Source organism: Ursus americanus, chromosome 36 (assembly GCF_024610735.1).
Source record: "Ursus americanus isolate L20-20 chromosome 36, mUrsAme1.1.p, whole genome shotgun sequence".
Classification (NCBI taxonomy): Eukaryota; Metazoa; Chordata; class Mammalia; order Carnivora; family Ursidae; genus Ursus; species Ursus americanus.
This window is the reverse complement of record NC_142162.1, coordinates 14971654-14985030: the sequence shown is the minus strand read 5'-3', so window position 1 is coordinate 14985030 and position 13377 is coordinate 14971654. Positions and strand designations below refer to the sequence as shown.

Genomic DNA, 13377 nt, shown 5'->3' with positions numbered 1-13377 from the left:
ATAATCCACTGGAGTCCGCTGTTAACTGGATATTTTGAATCACAAATCAAAGTCATATATTTTAGGGTTTTAAAAAAGTTTTTAATTAAGTTTTTAAATTTTAATTCCAGTGTAGTTGACATACAGTGTTATAGTAATTTCAGGTGTACAATACGGTGATTTAAGATTTCCATACACTCCTTAATCCCCATCAACTATTTCACCCATCCCCTGGCCCCCCTCCTCTCTGATATGCTTTATTTTAGAAGAGTACCCTCAGTTAAAGTTATTACTTCTTTTTCAACAAGAACATTTTTTACTTAGGGCCTACTTCAGAATACATGGCTCTATAGCATATGTGTAAGACATTCTATCCAAGACAAAGGGACTACACATTTTCTTCAAGTGCACACAGAAGAATCCCCTGGTTAAGTCACATAAAAAGAGACGTAACCAATATGACAAATTTAAATCACACCAAGTATATTTTCCAACCACAGTGGTATAAGACTAAAGATTAACAATAAAACAAAGCTGGTAAATCTACAATGTTGTAAATATTAAACATTTAATATGTAAAAACTATGTAACACACTACTGCACAAGCAAAGGACCCAATAAGAAATCAAACGGCAAATCAAAATATGTCTCAAAACAAAAGAAAAAGCCATGTATTTGTACATACAGAATGTGTGAAAACAGTGCAAAGCATGGCTCAATGACAAGTGTTCTTTTCCTTAAAAGAAGCTATTTTAAGAAATAGAAGCCATCTATCATTCAATTGCAAAACATTTCAAGATCTTCCTGGAAAACTATCTTAAGTGCACTGAATGATCAACACCAGATTTCAAGACAGTTATTCTTATACAAGGAAACTGGGCAGAAAGTACAGTGGGTACGTTTTAGGGACTTTTACGAACGTACAGGCTGGCTGGCTCTCTTAAGAGATCCCCTTGAAGGAAACATCTCTTCCAGTGGAATTTCAGCCTGTGGAAAATATTTCAGATTGCTGGGCAGGCGTTCTGAAAGCCTGCTCCCCCATAATCAGATGTTCTTGGGGCCTGCAGACCAGCCCAGGCACGAGCTGTGATACACGTCAGTAGCGAGGTACAGGGTGGCCACTAAGAATATATAGGAACGAAAATAAACTTTGGGGCATTGGAAGGTGCAAGTCACAGAACTTCTGTATACTCAGAAATTCCTGTGATATGCAGCTCTGCAAATTTCATCTTTCAGGGGCACTAAACTGACAAAGTCAGGTACATCTCTTGTGAACTTGTAAGCTAAGATCACAAGTTGTGTGTGCGTTTTCTCAAGAACTGATCCTTTCATTTCACTTACAGGATAGTATAATTACTCTTGTTAATATTAAGCCAAAAGTTAAAACACAATTCAGAGTCACAGCAGAATGAGTTTCACCTATGGTTATTAATCCCTCTGGGTATTCTGGAGTATTCTTTAAAAAAAAAAAAAAAAAAGATACCTTCAGTATGCCTCTTGGAGAATTTACACAGAGGTAGTAGCAACACATGTTATGGGCTTGACCTGAATGCTGGGGCTTGTACAATGACAGGCCTGAAACCCAGAGCTCAGAGCACCCTCGTTGCTGCCTGACCAGCCCCAAGTTTGTTACCTGAGCTGTGGAAACTGGAAATTGACCAGGATCCCACTCACTTGTTTCCTGTGTGTAAAGGGACAGCATGTCCTCCTTGGCAGGAGCCAAATCCGCCAGCTGACCCAGGGGGTTGGCCCCGGTTCCCAACTTCACTTCCATCTATCTTACCTCCTGCCCCTAGACTCAGAGAATTATGATGGTGGTCAAATGGATGAGTTCATGCACCCAGTCAGGTATAAATGTAACCATAATCAGTTGGGAGGTCTTAGTCCCTCCAGCAGAGGCTTTCTCTGCAACCACAGAATCGGGCTGAGAGAAAATGGGTTAGTGGCAGAGATCAAACCAGGAAATCATAAGGTTCTTTTATCAATTATCTGGCGTTTTAGGAGAGATCATTTGGGATTCTGAATGAACAGAAAAGATAGTACAGTCATTGCTCCACTTGAAATGTGGGGACACATCGCAAGGAGAAACATTGCCAACACAAATGTGCCCAACAGGGATCTTACACAGTGTTTGCCCTTCCCAAAATTCTGATACACTTTTTACTTGAGGGTAGATGAGAACAGCAGAAAGTCATTTAAAGGTGGGCCCAAGGGTTCCACGGGATCACCGTGACCCAGGAGGAGGAGAGGGGGCTTCTTAGGTCAGATAGACTCAGAGCTATAAGTCAGGGAATTGCAAAGGGGCCTCATTGTTGAGGTCTCACAGCAAAGCCCCAGCTTTGGCTGTTTGGGAAGGAACAAATGAATGACCCAGTGAAATGAATGAAAGTTGAGGTTTGGCTGCTTTGCCTCGATGTACCCCTGTGAGTCTGCCTTCCTGCACATCGGCCTGGACCCTGGGAAGAGAAAGATGTGGTCGAGGCAAGCGGCATGGGCGGAGAATGAACAAGCCCATCAAGTCACAGATCAGTGGTTCCCACCGAGCGTCGGGTTATGTGACAGCAGGAAAACATACGTGGTCATTGCCCTTCCACCAGTCCTAGGTCTGTTTCTGAAACGTAGCTCCTCTGGGATGTGGAGCGAGCCTGTGTGGGGTGGGACCGTTTTCACCTCTGGATCACGTCCTTATTTTTGTGGCCATGTGGTTTTTGATTGAGATTGTCTGAGACTTAAAAGGAACCCCTAACGCATGCTGGAGAGAATAATAAAGAAAAGCATATTGTATATGGTGTGGTCTGGCTTTTCTCTTCCAGCTGTAAAATTTGGCCGGATGTCAAAAAAGCAAAGAGACAGCTTGTACGCAGAAGTACAAAAGCACCGGATGCAGCAGCAGCAGCGAGACCACCAACAGCAGCCTGGAGAGGCCGAGCCGCTGACTCCCACCTACAACATCTCGGCCAACGGGCTCACCGAGCTTCACGAGGACCTCAGCAACTACATCGACGGGCACACCCCGGAGGGGAGCAAGGCAGACTCTGCTGTCAGCAGCTTCTACCTGGACATACAGCCTTCCCCAGACCAGTCAGGTCTTGATATCAATGGAATCAAACCAGAACCAATATGTGACTACACACCAGCATCAGGCTTCTTTCCCTACTGTTCTTTCACCAACGGAGAGACTTCCCCAACTGTGTCCATGGCAGAATTAGGTAATGGCCTCCATGTGTCCGTTGCGACGCGTTACTCATGCCCTTTCAAGTAAATGGGATATGTTTGACTTGCCTCTAACGAGTTCTGTTGTTAAAATGATACTAGGAGAGCCATTCACCTCCACCATTTGGACCCCTTCAAAGTTTCACCCTGCCCCCGCACTTTTGATTGTCCGCTGTTTCCCATCTCATATCCAGGAAACCCATTGACCTGTCTGCATCAGAGATGGGGCAGCATGAACTTGAAGCGGTCTGTAAATGCCACAGAAACTGTAAACTCAGGGAATGGTCCCATTAACTTTGTTCATTATTTCCCTTAGTTATAGTTCAGGTGTTGCTTTACACCTGAGGTCGTAAAAATGGCAGCCCACACACTGTGCCTGGGCCGTACACCTTTTCTTGACCTGCGCAGAGTTTTAAAAAAATTTTAACCGGTTGCTAATGTTTTAAACCTAGACAATCCTGCCTCACAATTCAGATTTTCAGCTTCTTGTGAGAGGGGGGGAAATGACCTAGTTTTACTGGACCAGCATGGGTGAATGGCAACAACCAATGGGTAACAGTGAGCACCTAACACCTTGACATGTTTTCCCATTTTATATCGCTGCCCAGCTCCTGTAGGCATCCAGGTTTTGCAACCCTGATATATTCTATGAATGTTAAGGGGAAATTGGCTTCTTTATTTGCCAAAATGGTTTGGTGATGGATATTGGTGACAAAACTGATATAGTTCATAGAAAACTCACCATGCAAAAAGAAGCAAACAAACTTGTCATCTCCTTAATCCTGTGTGACAGTGTTGCTTTTTGGGAGATGTGACCTAGAAACGTTGATAGCACAGACACTGGAAGACTTGCCATTTCAAGGAAGTTGTGTTAACAACCCCTGTTATAACATTTGATCGATTTTTAGGTACAGCACTATTATTAGAGAAACTTGGATAAGAAACTTCGCAGTTTTCCAATTTGATGTGCTCCTCCCCGTGACTCCTCACACAAGGTTATAGTCCTTTGGGATATTTCAATTAGTTGCCGTGGAGGTGACTAACTTAACACGAGGAGAGAATGAAGACTTCAGATGGAAAAGAACCGCAGCGGGTTCTGACTTGAGCATAGAGACCCTTCGTTCACAGAAATAACGGTTGTGTTCTTTAGATGGTTTCTCCACCTCTGTACCCCATAAAACATTTTTAAGTGAAATTTATATTTCCAGTAAAATCTTTCTCCAAATAGAACAAATTGAATGTTCTTTACGGTTTTTACACAAGCACCTCTTTATGGGTCTAAATTTAAATCCTCAAGAGCAGGGACATTTTAAGCGTGGTCTTTAACCACTGAACAGCATTAAAGGTGGATTGCAGCTCTTTTGATTAACAGAGGAACCTCTGAACTAGAAGCCAAGCTGAGCAGAGGTAGGTTTGATATTTTTTTCTTGAACTAGAACAAAAACCTTCCGTTTTTGTCGTGAAATCTTGGTTGGCCACGACTTAAGCAGAACTGTAATGAAAGTAAAATTTTCAGAAATGAATAAGGATTTGATTGAAAGCTGACATGATATCATGAAAAATGACCTGGCTCACTTTCAGTTTGCTTCCACCTTATCATAAATAGTAGCGAATCTGTCCTGTTTGCTTGTCAAACGTTCAACCCTAAAATAAATCCGTAGGGCTTAGCCAAAGCGTTGCCCTGAAATTTGGCCCTTCGGCTAAACGTGCACTAATACCTGAGTGGGGCCTGAAATGGCAAAGCCAGTGCCCCCTGGGCCCCCTGGCCAGTGTCTTCCACAGCTGTCACTCCCACTGCTGTCTGGGAGCCCTGTGCCCTCATGTGTTCTCCATGCTCTCCTAAATTGGGGGCTTTTCACATGTCTTGTGGCATTTTCCAGGATCAGCAAAATTAACTCATCACTAAGATTAGTCCCAAACCAAAAACTAAATAAGAATTTGTCTGAAAAGAATATAATTGGGGTCTAATTTTCTTTCCCATTTACCAGTACAAAATATTTGGAGGAGCTGAGCAACATGGAAGTGGCCAAAGACGTTGCTGTTCCTTCTTCAAAGTATCTGGGGTTCCCAGATATTTCCTTTGGGGCCTCAAATCCTGCTATCTTCCCCCCCCCCAATTCCAGTATAGTTAACATACAGAGTTTTATTAGTTTCAGGTGTACAATAGAATGATTCCAGTCTTACTATCTTTTTAACTAACACCCTGGACTTCATTTTAGGCAAAATTTTGTCATCAGATTTTAAACCAATGAAACCAATTATACAGTTGGAAAACAAAGTGTAAATTGACACATCCTAACCTCAATTCTCTCTTTCAATAATAGTATCTACAATCCATTACCGTTAGTGGAAATACATCTGCATTCCTGGCTAGGAAATCTTGCCCCTCGAGGTACAGTTAGTACCTCAATTACACATGCCAGATAAACAACCTAGGATCACTTAAAAAAGGGGGGGGGAGCTAACTACACATGTCACTATAATTGACAATGAAAGCCTTGTGCAGAAAGGTCGACTGATTACTGGACATAGCACTAGTCAAGAAGTCTGCTTAGATGTTGTGTGGTCCTATCTTTGCTCTAGGTTGTACAACCCAGTGTAAGTCATGTAACCTCTGCAAGCTGCAGTTCCCCTACCTATAGAATATAAAGATTAAGCACAGACTGGCCCCAAACCATGTATGCTTGAATCACGTGCCACGTGCCTGCTATGATACCTTGGAAAAGTCACTTAACCTCACTTGGTTTCATCATCTGTAAAAGGGAGATAAGACGAGCACATTTCTCCTAGGATTGTTATGAAGATGAAGAAAATATACATATTCAGAATATATGTGTGTATATATAAGTTGTATGGGGCTAGCACATAGTAAATGCTATTAATTATTCTCGTCGTTATTAATGGTGTTATTATCTGTAAACTGAGGAGAGGTTGGACCAGGCGATGTCTAAAGGTCCTTCCCACTGTGAAAATCTGTGACTAACTCAGAATTCAGGATTTTCTATCTAAAGTACCTAGACCTTAGCTGGGTTGAAGAAACAATCATGGTTGAGAAGGTGAACTGATTGGCCCATCACAAAGTGAGTTTATCTGCTGAGCTCAGACCAGAAACCAGGTCTCCTAACTCCTAGTACCACGGTATTTCACTATTCCAGAGTGTTTCTCTAAGAGACCACACTAACTTAACTTTTACTCAGTCTGACCATATTGTCCTTTGCTGAAATGGAGATTTAAAAATAGTAAAGTGTCTGAAATCTTACACTTGCCAAATCAACTGTGAATTGTCATCAACGGCAGTTGGTGAGAATGCAGCCACTGCCCTCTACTGGTTCAACATGTACATTACTCCATTCCTTGTCTGATTTCCAAACGCTGGGCTCAAATAGGTAAGGATGGGTGGGGACAATTTTTGGGATGAAATAAAGCAAGACGCTGCCCATATTAACTGGAAAAGCAGCATGATCTGGAAGGGAATACTACAGCCTCGTCTCATTTGTCACCTCGTAGGATCCCCCACACTCCCTGCAAACACTTCATCTTCTTTTCATATCGGCAAACATTGATTTACTGTTCCCCATTTGTTTTCTTGTTTCTGACTCATTGTTTTTGTCTTTACTCCTCTCTTCTCTTCGCAAGCATCATTGATTCTAAGACACATAAATTACTGGCTTCTCCCTCTTTTGGTCAGTGTCTCTCTGTTTCTTTCTTTCCTTTAATTTTTCTCTTCTGTTTGTTTTATTTTCCTGGCATTTATTTATGTTGTGTTCACGTCTGTGTGTTGCCAAATAGGGCTGTTAAGATTTATTGTGTTTCAGTGTCTCTAAGGAGACTCGAGTTTCAAGCTTCATTGAGGTGAACCCACTCTGTTTTCACACAAACAAGTCTGATTCTATTTGCTGAAAGCAGTGACAAATTTCCAAACAGACCCTCTCACTAGTGTTGCCAAGTTTTCATTCAGCACCATTCTTTTAAATGGCTTTCCTGTTATATAATCAAGACCCTAGAAGAAGATCCCTTTGGGGTATGGTTTCATATTCATGGAATCTTGTCAGTTCCCTTGTCCGTCCCTTCCATAACGTTTATTGCCAACCCACCTGAAGCGCTTAGTCCCGCCCACGTGGATTGCAGCAGCCTTTCATTGGTGCCCCCAGCTCCAGCCTCTGCTCCAGTCCACCAATCACAAAACTGCTTGTTCTGTTACCCCAGATACAGCCTTCCGTGTGTCAGCTGCCCTGGGGAATTCCACTGACTCCTTTCATTAAGCAGGTCCAACCCTTAATCCTAATATTCGAGATTCTCCAGAATATGGACTCTTACCTACTCATGGTTCTGTTTTGATACTATTACTTTATCACATCTGCCCGTCCCCTGTAAATGCCATTATTTGCTCCTTTATCTATCATCCCTCGAACGTGGAACTCCTCACCTCTTCACACCACTGGCCTCTGCCTGCCAAATCCTCCCCTTCCTTCAGGGTCCACTTCAATCGTTCCTCTCCTGCCAAGAAGCATCCTCTAACTCCCCTCACCTCTCCCTTCCATGGCAGGACCTGTTCTCTCTCTCTCTCTATCTCTCTCTCTCTTTTTCCTCTTCTGATATAATTCAACCTGATGCTTTATTGTCGAATGTCTTGAACCGGCCTTTCAGCGTGTCCATACATGTTCACCAGATTATAAGTTCCTAGAGAAACTTCCTTGGCATTTCTTTAAATATCCTCAAACTACCCACACTCCAGTATAATAAGAATAAGTGTTTATGTAGCACATACTAGGTAAACCTCCCTGTTCTAAGTGCTCAACTCATTTAATTCTCACAAGCCCTATGAAGTAGGTACTGTTTTCCTCATTTTGCAAATGAGGAAACCAAAGGGCAGAGAGGTTGAGTAACTTACCCAAGATAATCCAGCTAGTGGGTACAAGAGCTGAGTTTCAAACACAGGCAGTCTGGTGCCAGAGCCCATCTCTTAACCACCACCCTATATACAGTGACATAGTAGGCCCTCAGGAATGCTTGTTGTGCTATTTGCTGGAAAAAGAAAAGAAAGAAATAGTTGCTTTCACAAAAGCATACCATTTCCTAATTTTTCAGGAGTAATCCTCCCCAGGTCAATGTACACAGCAGATGTGTCTTCATAAAAATGCCAAGAGGCTGTGTTGGTCATTTCCCACGCCTTCCCAGGCTAATAATTGTTCATCCCAGACATTGCTGTAAATCCACAGAAGAAGGTCAAGGTCAGGAGGGTCTTTGAAGTCACCAAGACTTATTGCAAAGTATTGGCTTTGCCTGTCCTTCATCCTCATGTTCCAAAATACAGAATAGTTCTAAATTGCTTATTTAAAAATGTAAAGATAATTAAAATTGGTTCAGCATGTTGCTTTGTACTTGTTACTTTTTAAACCAAATATCAAGCAGGGAAAACCCTGATTATCCAGAGAAGAGCTTGGCTTTTCATGTTCATGATCTCCTGTTTTCTCCTTAGAACACCTTGCACAGAATATATCTAAATCACATCTGGAAACTTGCCAATACTTGAGAGAAGAGCTCCAGCAGATAACGTGGCAGACCTTTCTGCAGGAGGAGATAGAGAGCTACCAAAACAAGGTATATACTCTGAAGATTTTTACCCAGGATTAGGGCAACACTGGGAAACGTGTTTATGCAGGAGATCTGTTGAAGAATACAAACAGACAGAGAATGAATGTCTTTCATCAGATCTCCGCTTAAAATCTTTCTTCTAGAGATGATCATATACTTGGGCTTTGTCGTCTTAACTGAGGTGCAAGTGTGTGAAATTCCAGCAATAACAAACAAATTCTCTTGTGCCTGTGACTATATGCACATATCTCCTGCCATTTGGCTATGGGAGCTGGAGCAGTGTCCAAAAGCCTGAATGAACTGAGAGTTGTCCTTATATCACAGTGGACGATTTCAAGGTCTGGAAGGTGATGTAAAATCATCTCAGCTTCCTGCTTCCAGAGGTTTAGAGAATGTGTACAGAAAAAGGTGTAGAACCTATTATCGTAACTCCAGTCTGAACCTAGCAATGTGAGGCTGACAAAGGGTACTGCTACTTGCCTTTTTCTTTACACACTGCTCAACAAGCCACCAGAATGGAAGGGCAAGGCTGGAGAAGGGGAAGTTTCAGTTATCCATTCGGCCTTGGTAAAGGGAAATGCTGTTTTTCCCCCAATAATTATTAAGATGTAGGCCTAGGAAGGGCGACAGACATTATTCAGGTTAATCCCTTCATTTTACATGTGAGGAGATCAGCATCCTTGGCATATGGCAGGAGAGTGAAAATATCAGGACTAGACCCTGACTCCTGGCTCCTAATTTCCTTCACCCCATCCTATTGGTGGAAACAGTCTTGAAGTAAGATCCATGTCCCCCTATAACTAAATAAGGAGTGGGTATACAAACGCAATTAAACAGAACAGGCAACACGTCACTTCGTTTGCCTTTGAGATAGCAGATAACACCAGCAGCCAGCCAGTGTTGTTAGAGCGGGAAACCAGAAAGCAGTAAGAAACAGCAAGGCGTGTGAAATGGGATTCTGAGTCAGAGATGCTGGCATTTGAATCCCAGCTCCAACCCCTCCTAGCTGTGAAACCTCGAAGAGAATTTATGTCCATTTATGGAAAATGGGAAAATGAAACAAGACACGGATGTCATACAGCATCTGGCTCAAAGCAGGTGCACAATAAGTGTAATTGACTCCCCTTCTCTTCCTTTCCGCCGGTCAAGTGGTGTTAAATTCCCCAAGGTAAGATAATTGCTCAGAAGAAGATCCTACTTTGCTGCCCTCCGAAGCCCAAGGGGAAAGCGGTGCCATGTGGCACTCTTCTGACTCATGTTCTCACCTGCTCATAACATCCCCCTGTCCCTTTGCCACCAAAATGGTAACAGAGGAATCGGAGGAGACCAAAAGGGACTTGGAAGCAATCGTTATAACGCAAACATTAATTTTTAATCCTCTAGCTTTTTAAAATCCATTTCCAAAGAAGACTGTGCTACAAAATAGGGACAGTTAGAGCACTCGTGTCCGGGATGCGGGCGGCCGTGTGTGTTACGTGCTTTGCTTCTCCACAGCAGCGGGAGGTGATGTGGCAGTTGTGTGCCATCAAAATCACGGAAGCTATACAGTACGTGGTGGAGTTTGCCAAACGCATTGACGGATTTATGGAACTGTGTCAAAATGATCAGATTGTGCTTCTCAAAGCAGGTATGTGCTTCGCAAGTGAATTTTGAGATCTCTTCCTAACCTGCTTTCACCCGCCTATTCAAGAAGTGCTTGGTAAGGAAGGTGTCGGGGACAGTTTTTCCCCAACGATAATAGCTCGGGTTTCTTCTCGCAGAAACTGAGCCCTTTTTAAAGGTTTTTGAGCTATCTGCGGGACACATGCCCTCCATTTTGCTTCTCCTCGGAGTGAAACGATTAATTCGAAGGACACCCACATTCCCCCATCTTACCATCCCCTGTGTTTTGTTTCTACCACTCCAGACCCTCGGGAGGGTCACAGTAAGTTGTTAGGAACGTTATTTGTGGAACTCACAGGGACACCCCTGGTTTCTTGGTTTGTTTTAATAAATATGAATCAATACATTTTCCTGGCGACTCTGAGACTCTATCGCGAGACAGAAGAATGCCAGAGAAGTAATTTGTAAGCCCGTCCCTCTTCAGGAATACAGGCCTTAGTTAGGTTCAGCATCAATCTTTAATTACCCTAGGGAACTGTGCCCCTTTAAATAGAGAGCCGGCGGGACTGAGAGCCACTGGCCACGCGCCATACGGCCCCCACTGCGCCCAATCAGAAAGGGGTCCCTACATTAGTGCCTTTGCAATAGATAAATATTCACCACGATAAGATAATCCGCACCATTTCTGTCTTCGCTCAGGTTCTCTAGAGGTGGTGTTTATCAGAATGTGCCGTGCCTTCGACTCTCAGAACAACACCGTGTACTTTGATGGGAAATATGCTAGCCCCGATGTCTTCAAATCCTTGGGTAAGGAAATCTGGGTGCTCTGTCTTTAAATCAGGGCCGTAGGAAAATGGGGGAGCCCTGCCAAACAGCTTAATGCACAAAACGGAAACTGTTATTTGGAAACAAAAATTAAAGGATTTTATGCTTATGTTACTTTATAATCACTGATAATTCACACAGCTCAAACGGTTTTTGTCTATAGAACATTGAAAAGTTTAGCGTTTCGTTTTACCTAGTCTGTAATCGAAGAAATGTATATTGTCTAACCTTTCAGTTCCCTTGCAGATTTTAAGAACCAGATTTTCATAGGATAAATAATTCAAATAAACTAGAGGATGTGATTTCATACATAAAATCAAGCAAAGAGCTAAATGTCTGCCCTTCTGTACTCCTCAAATAACATCCATTAATAAGAATAAAATGTAGATATCAAAGAAATAAAGTATAGCTAAGTGAAACTGACATATACTATAAAAATTCTTTTGGATTCCTATAATTTAAATAAAGTGGGATATAATCACTAAGAAGAATGAAACGGTATCCAAGATAAAGTTGCTAAGTGATTTTAAAAACAGTTAAATGACAGAATGTCTGTATACTTTAGGAAAGCTCCTTGCCATTTAAATACGTATACATAATATGCAAATCTGAGAGAGTAGACACCAAACTTAACCAATCTTTTTTTTCGTATTTTATTTATTTATTTGAGAGAGAGAGTGCATGAATACACAGTGGGGAGAAGCAGAGGGAGAGGGAGAAAAAGACTCCCTGCTGAGGTGGGAGCCCGATGGGGCTTGATCCCACAACCCTGAGATCATGACCTGAGCTAAAAGCAGACACTTCACCAGCTGAGCCCCCCAGGCGCCCCCAAACTTAACCAATCTTTTGAGGATGGATTATTATTTTATGGGGCTTTCGCATTCTGTTTTCAGTTCTATAATAGCCGTAACGATTTTAGTACCCTACTGTGTCGTTTGCTATCAGTTTTAAGGGGGCTTAGATTAAATAGAGTAGAAAACAAAAAAAATCAGTGAATGTAACATCTCAGTTGCATTGTCGCTGTTCGACTCTGTTGTTTAAGATTGTGGGTCCTGAAGTCAGGCAGCCTGGCTTTGAATTTCAGGCTGTTCCTTTCTACCTGAATAAACTTAAATAATTTTTCTCTCCAAATCTGTTCACTCACCTCTAAAATGGGAAGAAGAAGAATACTAAGGTGTTGTGAAGCAATAAGGTGCCCAAAGGTGGTACCTAATAACGTGCTAGCCTTGCAACAGATTTCATTCTCATTATTTGAATGGTTAGGATGGTGGTGAGAGTGATGATGGCTAAACAGATTTTTCTTTTAAGATTTCAAACTGTTAAACTGTAGAAATGTTATTACTGTCCCTTTGGATCTTCAGCTCCTAGATCCCTCTTTACCTTATTCCATATTTTTCTCCAAGGATAATAACCAAAATCTTAAACTGTCTTTAACTTTGGCAGGTTGTGAAGACTTTATTAGCTTTGTATTTGAATTTGGGAAGAGTTTATGTTCTATGCACCTGACTGAAGATGAAATTGCATTATTTTCTGCATTTGTACTAATGTCAGCAGGTGAGATAACCAAATAACAATGAAATGGTTTAAAAGTTGTCCAGGTAAAGAATTCTTACAAGGTATGTAAGTCGTAACAGCTATCGAATATTCAGGTGCCTACCAAGGGACGTTGCCACCCTTATTAAATCTAATTTTAAGTTTTATCAAACAGCAAGACCCCCTCCCCCACACACATACGTGTACCTGTTTAAGACCTCATGCCATTCTGCTAAAATCTTAAGAAATGAGAATTGAGTAAAACCCAGGCCACAGTTAACCTCCGGATATCACGAGAAATGCTCTGGCAGAGTATGGTTGCCCTTCTTAACACAAATCTCCAAGATGACGTGGTTTTTAAGACGTACTACTTTTTCTTAAGATTCATTTGGTTGTCATCCACAAGTTTATCTCAGTTTAATCTATGTTTTCAACTAGTTCTGCCTCCTGGGGATAATCTGTTTTGCAAATTCACTGTCTTCTGTTTGGAATTCTTACACACAAAGACTGAATTAACAACCCTTAAGTCACTTGGAAGGCTCCTGACAATTTTAGTTGCCTTGGATTATACGGCAATTTTCATATTTGCCAGAAAGGCTAGCAGGATTGCTATGAGTATTTCAACCAGAA

General features: G+C 42.0%; 1 protein-coding gene across 5 annotated transcripts in view; it reads left to right on the top strand.

Annotated features, from left to right (window-relative positions):
- RORA (RAR related orphan receptor A) overlaps window positions 1–13377 on the top strand; it is a 1262587-nt gene that overhangs the window by 1240179 nt on the left and 9031 nt on the right. For all 5 annotated transcript variants that reach the window (XM_045814466.2, XM_087859286.1, XM_087859285.1 and 2 more), the window contains 5 exons: window positions 2793–3188; window positions 8672–8793; window positions 10282–10414; window positions 11089–11196; window positions 12658–12768. In XM_045814466.2, coding sequence (XP_045670422.1) covers window positions 2793–3188; window positions 8672–8793; window positions 10282–10414; window positions 11089–11196; window positions 12658–12768 — 870 coding nt within the window. The remainder of the gene's footprint in view (window positions 1–2792; window positions 3189–8671; window positions 8794–10281; window positions 10415–11088; window positions 11197–12657; window positions 12769–13377) is intronic.